This window comes from Sphaeramia orbicularis, chromosome 7 (assembly GCF_902148855.1).
Source record: "Sphaeramia orbicularis chromosome 7, fSphaOr1.1, whole genome shotgun sequence".
Classification (NCBI taxonomy): domain Eukaryota; kingdom Metazoa; phylum Chordata; class Actinopteri; order Kurtiformes; family Apogonidae; genus Sphaeramia; species Sphaeramia orbicularis.
Genome location: NC_043963.1, coordinates 9,524,544 through 9,540,932, shown reverse-complemented (window position 1 = coordinate 9,540,932; position 16,389 = coordinate 9,524,544). Strand labels below are relative to the sequence as shown.

Here is a 16,389-nt window from a genome sequence, read left to right as displayed (position 1 = left end):
AATTGGATTGGTTTAGATTAATTTAGATTATATTGGATTAGATTAGGTTAGATTGGATTAATGTGGATTAGATTAGATTGGATTTGATTGAATTGGATTGGATTACATTGCATTGGATTACGTTGGATTAGATTGTATTGGATTAGATTAGAGTACATTACATTAGAGAGAACTTTATTGATCCCTTTGCTTAGGCACAGAATATACACATATAAGAAACCTTACAAAAAACAGTAATAATAATATCTATAAAAACAGTAGTAAAAAAACAGGCAATATTAATTATAATATGCACAATTTGTATAAATACATATATAATTTAGTAATTACAGGATAAAAGTTATAATAAAGTGATAACAGTAATTGTAGTCATGGCAACGATATATAAGTAAGAAAGTAATAGAAGTATGTATGTAATAATAATAATAATAATAATAATAATAATAATAATAATAATAATAATAATACCTTGTTTTTTATTTTATCTTCTACCTATCACATATCCTATACTGTATATATCCTTATATATTATATAGAGTTGGCTTTTTGTGTATTTTAGTATTTCTTATAGTTATTTGTATATTCTAAATACTTTTCAGTACATATTTTTTGTATAATTGTGTGATATTTTTATACAGTCTCTTTGCCCTTTAAGTGTTATAGCTGCAAAATAAGAAACAAAGCTGCTGAACTGACTTTCATTGTTCCTGTAACAGTGATAATAAAGTTCTCTTCTCTTCTCTTCTCTTCTCTTCTCTTCTCTTCTCTTCTCTTCTCTTCTCTTCTCTTCTCTTCTCTTCTCTTCTCTTCTCTTCTCTTCTCTTCTCTTCTATTCTATTCTATTCTATTCTATTCTAATAATAATAGTTATAACAATAAGCAGTAAAACAACATTACACACTTTCCACCTCTGCTCCCACTGAGGTCTGTTTTTTTGTTTTGTTTTGTTTTGTTTTGTTTTTTTTAGTATTGTTCCTCCTTCCTGGTTTTCCCCCTGACTTTTTGCTCCACAATAAGCCACTCTTCCCTCTGTCTGCTCCTCCTCCTCCTCCTCCTCCTCCTCGTCTTCCTCCTTCCCCTCTTCCTCCATCCTCCTTCATTCTCTGTGAAAGCAGGTAACATAAAACCCCGCTCTCCCCAGTCTCGGGGGGCCGTAGGGGTTACAAAGGGTGATCAATATGTGCCAGAGAAAGTCTTTAGACAAGTGAAAGAAGCTGCAGTTTGTCTACTCCCTCCTCCTTTCTCCTCCTTTGCCCGTTTCCTTGTCTTGTTGTTGGGATCGACAAGGTTAGGTGGTCCTAACACCCACCGACATGCTAGCGGAGTGACTCTTGCACTTTGATAAGCCCCTTAAACTATGATATTTAAACCCTTAAAGACCCTTAAACATCCACCGGTGACCAAAAGCATCCACTTATTTATAATGTTTAACACCTGTTGATCCATTAATCCTATTAAAACATGGAAATAATTCAGGTAAAATGCAAATGGAAACACCAATAAAACCCACATAGTTTGATAAATGACAGTTGGAGATGTTTCTTTTTATGTTCTGTTATTGATATATTTGCTGAAAAAGTCACTTTTTCTTCAGTTTTCTCTGTTTTGATCAAACATCCTCTGAATTTACTCTGTTACTGAGCATCCGCTGTGCACGATTAGGAAATTAGATATAGGAAAGTACATTATTTTAACTAGAAAATGCAAAATTTAATGGTTAATATTAGAATAAATGATGATAAATCACATTGGAAAAATCATTTGGAGGTTTGAAGGTTGCTGCAAAAATAGTTCTAGGTCTTTAAGGGTTAATAATGATCATTTCTAATATAAGGCATTACAAAATGATCTGAAAAATACCTATAGATAGAGTTTAATTGGTGGGAAAGGGAAGACGGAGAGATAAATGGGAACTTTTTCTTCAGTTTTCTCTGTTTTGATAAAATAACCTGTGAATTTACTCTGTTAATGAGCATCTACTGTGCACGATCAGTAAATTAATTATAGGAAAGTACGTTATTTTCACTGGAAAATGCAAAATTCAAGGGATAATAGAATAAATGGTGATAAATCACACTGGAAAAGGTTAAATGTGGAGGAAAAAATTATTTGAAGGTTGCAGCAAAAAATAGTTGTGGGTCTTTAAGGGTTAATAATGATCATTTCTAATATAAGGCATTACAATATGATCAGAAAAATACCTATAGATAGAGTTTCATTGGTAGGAAAGGGATGATGGAGAGATAAATGTGAACTTTTTCTTCAGTTTTCTCTGTTTTGATCTGATAACCTGTGAATTTACTCTGTTCATGAACATCTACTGTGCACGATCAGTAAATTAATTATAGGAAAGTACGTTATTTTCACTGGAAAATGCAAAATTCAAGGGATAATATTAGAATGAATGGTGATAAATCACACTGGAAAAGGTTAAATGTGGAGGAAAAAATTATTTGAAGGTTGCAGCAAAAATAGTTGTAGGTCTTTAAGGGTTAATAATGATCATTTCTAATATAAGGCATTACAATATGATCAGAAAAATACCTATAGATTGAGTTTCATTGGTGGGAAAGGGACGATGGAGAGATAAATGTGAACTTTTTCTTCAGTTTCCTCTGTTTTGATGTAATAACCTGTGAATTTACTCTGTTAATGAACATCTACTGTGCATAATTAGTAAATTAATTATAGGAAAGTATGTTTTTTTAACTGGAAAATACAAAATTCAATGGATAATCTTATAATAAATGGTGATAAATCACTTAGAAAAGGTTAAAAGTAGAGAAAAAATCATTTGGAGGTTGCTGCAAAAATAGTTCTTACGCCTTTATTGGTTTTCTCATATTTTCAGTCATTTACAAACAGGGACAAGAAAAAACAAAACGTGACAAAAACAAAAAAGACAGAACAACACACAACTTAAAAAGGCGGCCTTTAAGGGTTAATGATAAATGTGAATATCTAATATAAGGCATTACAAAATGACCTGAAAAATAGTTATAGATGGAGTTTTGTTTGTGGGAAAGGGAAGATGGAGAGATAAATGGAACGTTTTCTTCAGTTTTCTATTTTGATATAATAACCTTTGAATTTACTCTGAGTTTTCATGAGCATCTACATAATCTGTGACATACATATAATACAATATGTGATCTACACTGAAAAAATGCCAAATACAGTGGATGACATTATAATAAATGCTGATAAATCACTTAAAAAAAGGTTAAATAGAGAAAACTGCCCATAAAGTACCAGCAGGTCTTCATGGGTTCGTCCGTTTAGTGTTTTGTTTACGTTTCTTTTTCCTAATCTGTGACCTATCGATCTCCAACAGGTGGTTGACGATATGGGCAACATCAAGTTTGCGCTGGACACCGGCCCAGACCCCACGGGCAACAGCTGGTTCAAATACATTCGCTCGGCGCCATCATTTGAGGAGCAGAACCTCGCCGCCTGCCACCTCACCGGAGACCAGGTGAGTGACATGAAGACCATGTCCTGAGTGGACACGTGGACCAGGTCCTGAGTGGACAGGTGGACCAGGTCCTGAGTGGACATGTGGACCAGGTCCTGAGTGGACACGTGGACCAGGTCTGAGGAAAAGCAATACAAGGGGGTCCACAAAGTCTCTGTACAATTACAAAAGCAACTGATGAGACATGTTAACCCTTTATTTATTATTATTTAACGGTTATTGTGTTCCTTTTCTTCAGTGGTTTTGTTTTACTGTGTGTTTTAGGGTCAAAACAGGAGGAATAATAGAAAAAAAACAAAGAGAGGAACTGAAGTTTGACAGGTTGTTACTTAATAAAACACTCAGAATACACATCGATAGGAGATTTTGGATGTTGAACATGAACTGAACAACAAAGATTTGAATTTTAGCCCAGTAGTTTTTGTTTTGGGGCTCTTTTTTTTCTAAATCAGTCCAGCTGCTTTTTGACACCTGGTTCAACTCCAAAATGCAGTTACACGGTCAAAACTTAGTAAAAACATAAATTATAAATGAGAATCAGCTCTCAACTAACATACCTGGTTAAATAAAATAAAACAAAACAAAATAAATAAAGGAAAATCACCACAACACTGCAAACAACAGTAAAAACAAAACACGACAAGGAAAACTGTAAAAAAAAAACAAAAAAAACATTCAAAATAAGATAAAATAAAATAACATTCAATGGTGAAATACTATTTCTATTGCAAAACATTAATCTATAAAAACAATTTTATGCTGTTGTCCAAAATTGTAGTTTGCAAATTGATTAGTTAAACTACAAAAAATTACCCAAAAAGTACTTGAGCTACTTGATGCAGCACAAAATATGAATGTAGTTTAAGTACCAGCAAGATACAGCAAAATGTACATTAAAGGGCTCATATTTCTCTAAACCCACTTTTATGAGTTTGTGGTTCATTTATTTGTGTATTTGGACCCTAATAGTTCATACAGTTTGAATTTGAACCCTCCAGGTGCTGCAAAATTATCTTTATATTCATTTGGGCAAAAATCCAGTGGATTACTACAACCTGTTTTAATTCCTTCTTAATTTGTTACGTTTTATAACTAGTTACATCACAACATTTGCACATATAAGGTCCAGACTTCCGACGAACATTTCTCCGAGTACGACATAATTGTTTATCAGCAGCAGCAGTTGTAGTAAAAACTGAAAATATGTCCAAACTTCGAGCCGATTACCTAAAATGTTCAGTTGTTGGTTGAACGGGACAGAGCAGCACAGCCAACAACCTGAAGGGGGCGGGGCCTGAAGTGGCTCATGTGCATTTAAAGGGCCAGCGCTCCAAACCACCTTTCTGGTGTCATTCCTCAGAAATAGGGTTGAAGATGGACCTGTGGAGTTGAATGAATGAAGAATTCAGACCTAAGCAGAGCATTTACAGTTTATGTAGAGCACAGGGAAATGTTGGAAAATGAAGAATTCCATTTAAAAAAGCTAAATATCACTTCTTTAAGTATGTAGTTCAAGTACATGTAGTTTAAGTCTCCCCAACAATGTATCTGATGACCATGAAAAGACGACAAACTGCATTTTACACCAATTATTGACATGTATTGATAGGATACAAGATATAATAAGATAGTAGATGGAGAGAAGATAGACATAATAAGGATGGTGTTTCTATGAGAACTGCAGAGCCTCTGAACGTCCAAAATTACCACTTTTTTTTAATTTTATTTTATTTATAATATTCTCTGTATTTAGCTTTTTTTGTGTGTAAATCATGTATTTTTCATGAATTTTTCTCTATTTTTATCTTTCTTAACTGATTTACCACCCTTTTTTAAAATAATATTATTCTGTGTATTTTGCCTTTTTTGGTGTAAATCATGTATTTTTCATGAATTTTTCTGTATTTCTACTTTTCTTAACTGATTTACCACCAATTATTTTGTATATCATCCTCTGTATTTTGCTTTTTTTGGTGTAAATCATGTTCTTTCCTATATTTAATTCACAGATCATGTAGATGTTCATGAAAACTTAGAGTAAATTCAAACTTAATTCTATCAAAACAGAGAAAAATTAAGAAAAAGTTACTTTTTCAGCAAAGATACTGCTAACTGAATGTAAAACCCAGTGTGTCTCCATCCACTGTCATTGATCCAACTCCATGGGTTTCACTGGTGAATCAAAGTTGTAGAAGATGACTGTTTCCATGGTAACTACAGAGCCTCTGAACATCCAAACGGATGATGTCTGATGACTATAAAAAGATGATAGACTGTATTTTACACCAATTATTTACATTGATACATTGTATTGATAGGATTAATGGATCAACAGGTATTAAACAGTTTAAATCAGTAAATAATTTAGTTCGTCGGTGGATGTTGGGGTTTTTAAGGGTTAAATGAGGCAAAAAAAAAAGCAAAAAAAAAACTTTAACCCTCCGGTATCCAGGGGCACCTTTTAGGCACACTTTGCACTTTGTTTTAAAAAACTTAATATCATTTTTCACAATTCAAATAAGGTTAGAATTCAAAAGTTGTTCATTTGTGCATGATCTTTAAAATTCTGGCCACCAACTAAAATGTGCACATTGTAAACAAAAGAAAATTATAAGACTAACATCTGTCTCCCAAGTGTGCCTAAAACGCACTATTTCTTCCATTTGATATGTATGATTAGGGCTGAGCTTGATTTACAAAACTAAAATCAAATTAGAGCAGAAAAATAAATAAATACATTATATTTAATAGTTTGATTTATAGGTGTGCATTTTTGGCACACTTGGTGACAGATGCTAGTATTTTTGAACATTTGACCTAGCGCCAAAAATAATAATGCAAATTAACCAATGTTGGAGTTAATCATTGACATATGCCAGGATGAAAAAAATCGAATAATATGTGATCCACTTTTTATGTAGTATATTGAATTTTTTTTTTTTTTTTTGCATCCAAAAAAATGGTTTGTTTACATTACAAACACAACATTTAAAGGGTTAAAAAAATGTGACAATCATTGAGTATTTGGTATTTTTATTTACAGCTCAAGTTGATGAAATAGAAAAAAGTGTAAAAGAATTAAAAACAAACTTTATGAAATTGTTTTTGACATTATTCCACAAGTGTGGGAAAAAGGCACACTTGGTGCTTTGTAAGGGCCTTACTGGACGGGATACCAGAGGGTTAAAGTGTAAAGAGACTTTATGGACACCCTGTAGTATGAAGGAGTGGAGGGGGGTTTGGGGGGGGGGCTGTTATTGTATCCTGCTTTCCGTCTAAGAGTGAACATTTGGTTGATGGGTGTTAATGTGTGCGTGCTGCCTGTTTGTGTGTGTGTGTTTACTATTGTGGTAGTGAAATGTGTGCACTGGTAATGACCAAGGAATGGCTCTATTGTGTGTCTGTGGCGGGGGCCGGTTGCCAGTTCTGTTAGGAAATGACCCATGTAAAGAGGCTGAAGAATAGGCTGACACTCCACAGTCACATAATAAGCATTATCCCAGCCCTGCTTCTTCTTCTGCTGGAACAATAGTAGCCTCTGAAGCTCCGTCTTCCATGTCTCCTGCTCTGTGTGTTTAAAGGAACCTGGATCAGGCCTTTTTATCCAGTTGGAAACGTGCCCAGTTAGTGCCCATAAAACCCCGACCGCTTAACAAGGCCCTAACCCCAGCCCCATGCCATGAGCGCTGCAACCCACCGCTCCGCTCTTATCATTTAACCTCATTACTTACGCTTTACCTTACTGTTTTTGTCTGTTTTTTCTTTTCCCTTGACACATGTAGTTCCACTTATATTACTATCATTAATACACTATAAGAAATGCATGTGATATATGTGTAAATGAAGAGGAAAAGTACCCCTAAAAAGGCAAAAATTTGGAATTTTCAGTTTTACCTAAAAAAAAAAAAAAACACTCTCTAATGAGTCAAATTGTGCATTTAAAGCACCTAAATGTTACATTTTTTGCAAAAGTTCTGTATTTACATTAAGAAAGAAGATGATTACAAGAGGTCAGCTTTAAGAAAAACAAATAAAAGTAGGAAAATAGCAGGAAAAGTGGTGGAAATGAGAACGTAGTTCTACTTATATTACTATCATTAATACACTATAAGAAATGCATGTGATATATGTGTAAATGAAGAGGAAAAGTACCCCTAAAAAGGCAAAAATTTGGAATTTTCAGTTTTACCTAAAAAAAAAAAACACTCTCTAATGAGTCAAATTGTGCATTTAAAGCACCTAAATGTTACATTTTTTTGCAAAAGTTCTGTATTTACATTAAGAAAGAAGATGATGACAAGAGGTCAGCTTTAAGAAAAACAAATAAAAACAGGAAAATAACAGTAAAAGTGGGAGAAATGAGAGTGTAGTTCCACTTATATTACTATACTTAACACACTATAAGAAATGCATGTGATATATGTGTAAACGAAGAGGAAGAGTACCCCTAAAAAGGCAAAAATTAGGAATTTTCAGTTTTACCTAAAAAAAAAAAAAAAAAAACACTCTCTAATGAGTCAAATTGTGCATTTAAAGCGCCTAAATGTTACATTTTTTGCAAAAGTTCTGTATTTACATTAAGAAAGAAGATGATGACAAGAGGTCAGCTTTAAGAAAAACAAATAAAAACAGGAAAATAACAGTAAAAGTGGGAGAAATGAGAGTGTAGTTCCACTTATATTACTATACTTAACACACTATAAGAAATGCATGTGATATATGTGTAAACGAAGAGGAAAAGTACCCCTAAAAAGGCAAAAATTTGGAATTTTCAGTTTTACCTAAAAAAAAAAAAAAAAACCACTCTCTAATGAGTCAAATTGTGCATTTAAAGCACCTAAATGTTACATTTTTTGCAAAAGTTCTGTATTTACATTAAGAAAGAAGATGATTACAAGAGGTCAGCTTTAAGAAAAACAAATAAAAGTAGGAAAATAGGAAAAGTGGTGGAAATGAGAACGTAGTTCTACTTATATTACCATTATTAATACACTATAAGAAAATCATGTAATATGTGTGTAAATGAGGATGAAAAGTACCCCTAAAAAGGCAAAATTTAGGATTTTTTTTGTCAGTTTTATCTACAAAAAACACTATTTTTGTCTTTTTAACCCTCTGACTGAGACAAATTATGCATTTAAAGCACCTCAATGTTTAATTTTTTGCAAAAGTTCTGTATTTACATTAAGAACGAAGATGATTACAAGAGGTCAACTTTAAGAAAAACAAATAAAAACAGGAAAATAACAGTAAAAGTGGGAGAAATGAGAATGTAGTTCCACTTATATTACTATTATTAATACACTAAAAGAAAATCCTGTGATATATGTGTGAATGAAGACAGAAAATACCCCAAAAAATGCAAAAATAGGGATTTTCAATCAGTTTTATCTACAAAAAACACTCTTTTTGTTTTAATATAGGGACTGAAATTCTATTAAGTCAATTAGCATGAGAATGTACAGTATTTAAAGCACCTGGATGTGTTGTTTTTTGTCAAGTTCTGTATTTGCAGCCGTAAGAAAACCCAATGAAGGTAGGAAAATAGCAGTAAAAGTAGTGGAAATGACAATGTAGTTCCACTTATATTCCTATTATTAACACACTCTAAGAAAATCATGTGTTATACGTGTGTAAATGAGGACGAAAAGTACCTCAAAAAAGGCAAATTTTAGGAATTTTTAATCAGTTTCATCTACAAAAAACACTGTTTTTGTCTATTTAACATTATGACTGAAACTCTAATGAGTCAAATTAACAGGAGAACATTTATTCTAAGTGCCTGGATGTGCTATTTTTTGTCAAGTTCTGTATTTGCACCTGTAAGAAAACCCAATAAAAGTAAGAAAATGGCAGTAAAAGTGGTAGAAATGACAATCTTTTTCTTCCTCTGCCGCATGTAGATCCACTTATATTGCTATTACTTACACACTGTAAGAAAATCATGTGATATGTGTGTAAATGACAATGAGAAGTACCCCTAAAAAGGCAAATATTAGGAATTTTCAATCTGTTTCACCTACAAACAACACTCGTTTTGTCTTTTTAACCCTCTGACTGAGACAAAGTGTGCATTTAAAGCACCTAAGTGTTAAATTTATTGTAAAAGTTCTGTGTTTACATTAAGAAAGAAGATGACTACAAGAGATCAGCTTTAAGAAAATCAAAGAAAAGCAGGAAAATAGCAGTAAAAGTGGTAGAAATGAGAATGTAGATCCACTTATTTTCCTATTATTAATACACTGTAAGAAAATCCAGGGTCGGACCTCCAAGGCCCTGCTTTGGTCTTCTGTCCAATCCACAATGCACCGGACCCTTCTGCATCTCCCTGTGGGTGGTGGGCTCACAGGGTGACGAGCCCCGGTCTGGACCCGACCGAACCCCATAGACAAAGGCCCGTCCACCAGGCATTCACCCACAGGCCCCAACCCCAGGCCTGGCCCCAGGTGGATGAAAAATGACAGTGGATGGAGACACGTAGTTTATGTCCAGTTAACCCATAAACACCCAGAGCTACTTCTCAAATTAATTTTTCTCTACATTTAACCTTCCTTAAGTCATTTTTCACCATTTATCGTAATATCATCCTCCATATTTTGTATTTGTCACTGTAAATCGTGTATTTTCTTCTATTTAATTTCCTATATTTAATTAGGATGTTCATGAAAAGTCAGAGTAAATTAAAGGGTTATTACATCAAAACGGAGAAAACTGAAGAAAAAGTCACATTTTCAGCAAAGATATCAGTAACTGAGTGTGTCCATCTACTGTCAGTGATCCAACTCCATGGGTTTTACTGGTGAATCAATGTTGTAGAAGATGATGGTGTTTCCATGGTAACTACGCTGCCTCTGAACGTCCAAATGGGTCATATCTGATGACCATGAAAAGATGATAAACTGTCTTTTACACCAATTATTTACATGCATTGATAGGATTAGTGGATCAACAGGTATTAGACAGTTTAGATCAGTAGTTGGTTTTGGTCACTAGTTGATGTTTGGGTCCTTACGTGTTAATGATATATTTTACTGAAAGAGTCACTTTTTCTAGAGTTTTCTCTGTTTTGATATAATAACCTTGGAATTTACTGAATTTTCATGAACATCTACACTAACCCATACAGACCCAAACAGCCACCGGTGACACAAATAGAGAAAAATTCATTTGGAAACTGCCACAGAAGTAGTACTGGGTCTTTATGGGTTAAATATAGAAAAATAAATACATGATTTACATTGAAAAATACAAAATAAAGAGGATAATATTACGATAAATATGGAAAAATCACTTGAGAAAGGTTAAATATAGAGAAAAATTCATTTGGGGACTTACATAGAAGTAGCACTGGGTCTGTATGGGTTAAATGTAGGAAATTAAATACATGATTTACATTGAAGAACACAAAATAAAGAGGATAATATTGCAATAAATGTTGAAAAATCACTTGAGAAAGGTTAAATATAGAGAAAAATTCATTTGGGGACTGACATAGAAGTAGCACTGGGTCTGTATGGGTTAAATATAGGAAACAAAATAGAATTAAGTACATGATTTACAGTGAAAAATACAAAATAAAGATGATAATATAGCAATAAATGGTAAAAAATCACTTAAGAAAGGTAAATTTAAGAGAAAAATTTGTTTGGAAACTGTCACAAAAGTAGCACATAAAACTGGGCCTGTATGGGTTAAATATAGGAAATTAACTACATGATTTACAGTGAAAAATACAAAATAAAGAGCATAACATAACAATAAATGGTGAAACATCACTTAAGAAAGGTTAAATATAGAGAAAAATTCATTTGGGGACTGACACAGAAGTAGCAATGGGTCTGTATGGGTTAAATATAGGAAACAAAATAGAATTAAGTACATGATTTACAGTGAAAAATACAAAATAAAGAAGGTAATATTGCGATAAATGTTGAAAAATCAGTTTAGAAAGGTTAAATATAGAGAAAAATGTATTTGGAGACTGACACAGAAGTAACACTGGGTCTGTATGGGTTAAATATAGGAAACAAAATAGAATTAAGTACATGATTCACAGTGAAAAATACAAAATGAAGAGTATAATATAGCAATAAATGTTGAAAAATCAGTTTAGAAAGGTTAAATATAGAGAAAAATGTATTTGGGGACTGACACAGAAGTAACACTGGGTCTGTATGGGTTAAATATAGGAAACAAAATAGTAATAAGTACATGATTCACAGTGAAAAATACAAAATAAAGAGGATAATATTGCAATAAATGGTGAAAATCACTTAAGAAAGGTTCAACTGAGAGAAAAATTAATTTGGAGACTGACACAGAAGTAGCACTGGGTCTGTATGGGTTAAATATAGGAAATTAACGACATGATTTACAGTGAAAAATACAAAATAAAGAGTATAATATAGCAATAAATGTTGAAAAATCAGTTTAGAAAGGTTAAAAATAGAGAAAAATTCATTTGGGGACTGACACAGAAGTAACACTGGGTCTGTATGGGTTAAATATAGGAAACAAAATAGAATTAAGTACATGATTTACAGTGAAAAATACAAAATAAAGATGGTAATATTGCGATAAATGTTGAAAAATCAGTTTAGAAAGGTTAAATATAGAGGAAACTGTATTTGAGGACTGACACAGAAGTAACACTGGGTCTGTATGGGTTAATGAAGACGTGTTACCTCATAAATGAACCAATGAAACCAAGACAAAAGACTGAAACGTGTCCAGTAGAGGACGGGGGAATGACAGTGTCCAAATGCATCCATATGTGTGTGCGTGTGTGTGCATGTGTGTGTGTGTTTCCACATTCCTGTCACTCTGCTCTTATTTGTCTCCTAATCCCGGCCTACACGGCTCTTTCGCCTCCTGTCTCCGTCTCCAGCCGCCTGTTCCTCGGCCGTCTTTGTCTCCTTTCTCCGTCCTCACGTCTTGATCTGCCACCTGTCACTCTGTCACACCGAGGGGACGGGGCTAGTGTGTCCATTTAAGCTGCAGACGTTAAGCCCGGACCAGAATAAAAAAAAAAAAAAAAAAAAAAAAAAAAAAAGGGAGGATGGTGGTGGTGGTGGAGGGGGGTGGGCTTGGAACTGAGTAAGAGAGGGAACACGCAGGGGCCTCCGAGATTGACAAGCACCAATTGGCTGGCAACACCAACCCGCCTAATCCTTTTAAGATTTTCACATCAGTGCCCCCTGCCACTGCCACACAATGTCAAAGAAAGAATCAGGGCACCGGCGAAAATTGCGTAGAATTATCAGAGCCAGAAAAGGCCACGTGCACGATTGCTTTTTGATGTGTTTTGCGCTTGTTTGTACTTAGCTCTGCTCTTTTGTTTGCGTGACCAGTTGCTCGCAGGTATGACCCTATCATTTATTTACAGACGTCACACACACACACATGCACAAATATACACAGCCACTCAGTACTAAAATGTATAATTTAACAGACCAGTCACTGATTTTTCTTCCGTCTTTTTTTTTTTTTTTTTTTTTTTTAGTATCAGCATGCACAATGCATGAGTTTATGGAAATAAGTGCAAACAGGGCAAATTCTAATGCAGGCAGTAACCTTTTACAAAAAAAAAAAAAAAAAAAAAAGCAAAAGGGTAATTTATTTGTTTATTTGTTGCTCATTAATGTTGTAAGATGAACAAAAGCATGTGTGATCATGTATAATTTAGATATTTATGGTCATGCTTTTTTTTTTTTTGGCGTTAGAGCTTTTATTTTGAAGGTGTGTGCATGAATTTTACAGAGATGTTTAGTGTAAGGATCTATAGACAGTCGTGTTGTTTGACGTTCTACTAAATCAGGCCTGGTGGAAGTATTTCTCAGCAAATGTTCTCACTTAATCCACCTAATGCAATATTCAAGGCTTCTTAAATGATGGTCAAACCAGGCGTCAAAGCCAGAAATCAGCCAAAGCAGCAAGGCTTTAAGGCCCAGGTGCATCCTGGGTAATTTATTTGTTTATCTGTTGGTTATTAATGTTGTAAGATGAACAAAAGCACGTGTGATCGTGTACAATTTAGATATTTATGGTCGTGCATTTTTTTTTTAATTAAATTTTTTTTTTTTTTTTAAACTAAATGTGCCAATATTTGGAGTTCAAGCTTTTATTTTGGAGGTGTGTGTCTGCAATTTATGTTTATTTTTTGTTCACTGATGTTGTAAGATGAACAAAAGCATGTGTGATCATGTATAATTTAGATATTTATAGTCATTTTTGTATTTTTTTAACTGTGGGTTTCCAATATTTGGAGTTGGAGCTTTTATTTTGAAGGTGTGTGCATTAATTTTCCAGAGATGTTTGGTGTAAGGATCTATAGACAGTCGTGTTGTTTGACGTTCTACTAAATCAGGCCTGGTGGAAGTATTTCTCAGCAAATGTTCTCACTTAATCCACCTAATGCAATATTCAAGGCTTCTTAAATGATGGTCAAAGCAGGTAAATCAACAGCAGAGTTTGAATTCAATAGATCCTTTTTCATGTCAAAGCAAGAAATCAGCCAAAGCAACAAGGCTTTATGGCCCCGGTGCATCCTGGGCAATGTATTTGTTTATTTGTTAGTCATTAACCGTGTAAGATGAACAAAAGCATGTGTGATCATGTATGATTTAGATATTTATGGTCGTGCATTTTTTTTTTATATATTAATTATTTATTTTTAACTAGATGTGCCAATATTTGGAGTTCAAGCTTTTATTTTGGAGGTGTGTGTCTGCAATGTATATTTATTTGTTGGTCATTAATGTTGTAAGATGAACAAATGCATGTGTGATCGTGTATAATTTAGATATTTATGGGCATTTTTGCATCTTTGTAGCTGTTTGTTTCCAATATTTGGAGTTGGAGCTTTTATTTTGAAGGTGTGTGCATTAATTTTACAGAGATGTTTAGTGTAAGGATCTATAGACAGTCGTGTTGTTTGACGTTCTACTAAATCAGGCCTGGTGGAAGTATTTCTCAGCAAATGTTCTCATTTAATCCACCTAATGCAATATTCAAGGCTTCTTAAATGATGGTCAAACCAGGCGTCAAAGCCAGAAATCAGCCAAAGCAACAAGGCTTTAAGGCCCAGGTGCATCCTGGGTAATTTATTTGTTTATTTGTTGGTCATTAACGTTGTAAGATGAACAAATGCACATGTAATCATGTATAATTTAGATTTTAATGGTCATGCTTTTTTTTTTTTTCTGGTATTTTGGACTTGTGTGTCTGCATGGGTTTTAGAGAGATGCCAGAAATCAACTAAAACTGACAGGTGAGCAACAAGGCTTTAAGGCCAAGGTGCATCCTGGGTAATTTATTTGTTTATTTGCTGGTCATTAATGTTGTAAGATGAACAAATACATGTGTGATCGTGTATAATTTAGATGTTTATGGGTTCTTTTTTTAGCTGTATTTGGAGTTCAAGCTCTTATTTTGAAGGTGTGTGCATTAATTTTACAGAGATGTTTAGTGTAAGGATCTATAGACAGCCGTGTTGTTTGACGTTCTACCAAATCAGGCCTGGTGGAAGTATTTCTCAGCAAATGTTCTCACTTAATCCACCTAATGTAATATTCAAGGCTTCTTAAATGATGGTCAGAGCAGGTAAATCAACAGCAGAGTTTGAATTCAATAGATCCTTTTCTGTGTCAAAGCCAGAAATCAGCCAAAGCAAAAAGGCTTTAAGGCCCAGGTGCATCCTGGGTAATGTATTTATTTATTTGTTGGTCATTAACGTTGTAAGATGAACAAATGCACATGTGATCGTGTATAATTTAGATATTTATGGTCATACTTTTTTTTTTTAGTTGTGGGTTTTATTAGACGTGCCAATATTAGGAGTTGGAGCTTTTATTTTGGAGGTGTGTGTCTGCAATGTATGTTTATTTGTTGGTCATTAATGTCATAAGATGAATAAATGCATGTGTGATCATGTATAATTTAGATATTTATGGGCATTTATGCATTTTTTTAGCTGTATTTGGAGTTCAAGCTCTTATTTTGAAGGTGTGTGCATGAATTTTACAGAGATGTTTAGTGTAAGGATCTATAGACAGTCGTGTTGTTTGACGTTCTACTAAATCAGGCCTGGTGGAAGTATTTCTCAGCAAATGTTCTCATTTAATCCACCTAATGCAATATTCAAGGCTTCTTAAATGATGGTCAAACCAGGCGTCAAAGCCAGAAATCAGACAAGGCAACAAGGCTTTAAGGCCCAGGTGCATCCTGGGTAATTTATTTGTTTATTTGTTGGTCATTAACGTTGTAAGATGAACAAATGCATGTGTGATCGTGTATAATTTAGATTTTAATGGTCAATGTTTGTTTTGTTTTTTTTTTGTTTTTTTTGGGGTGGGGGTGGGGGTGGGGGGGGTGTATTTTGGACTTGTGTGTCTGCCTGAGTTTTAGAGAGATGCCAGAAATCAACCAAAACTGACATGTGAGCAACAAGGCTTTATGGCCCAGGTGCATCCTGGGTAATTTATTTGTTTATTTGCTGGTCATTAATGTTGTAAGATGAACAAATACATGTGTGATCGTGTATAATTTAGATGTTTATGTTTTTTTTTTTTTAGCTGTATTTGGAGGTTAAGCTCTTATTTTGAAGGTGTGTGCATTAATTTTACAGAGATGTTTAGTGTAAGGATCTATAGACAGTCGTGTTGTTTGACGTTCTACTAAATCAGGCCTGGTGGAAGTATTTCTCAGCAAATGTTCTCAGTTAATCCACCTCATGTAATATTCAAGGCTTCTTAAATGATGGTCAAACCAGGCGTCAAAGCCAGAAATCAGCCAAAGCAACAAGGCTTTAAGGCCCAGGTGCATCCTGGGTAATTTATTTATTTATCTGTTGGTCATTAATGTTGTAAGATGAACAAATACATGTGTGATCGTGTATGATTTAGATGTTTATGTTT

At 34.0% G+C, this 16,389-nt stretch overlaps 1 protein-coding gene across 5 annotated transcripts in view; it reads left to right on the top strand.

Moving 5' to 3' along the window:
• Positions 1-16,389, top strand: part of LOC115422366 (PR domain containing 16) — a 486,977-nt gene that overhangs the window by 409,295 nt on the left and 61,293 nt on the right. For all 5 annotated transcript variants that reach the window (XM_030138668.1, XM_030138664.1, XM_030138666.1 and 2 more), the window contains exon 4: positions 3,335-3,475. In XM_030138668.1, coding sequence (XP_029994528.1) covers positions 3,335-3,475 — 141 coding nt within the window. The remainder of the gene's footprint in view (positions 1-3,334; positions 3,476-16,389) is intronic.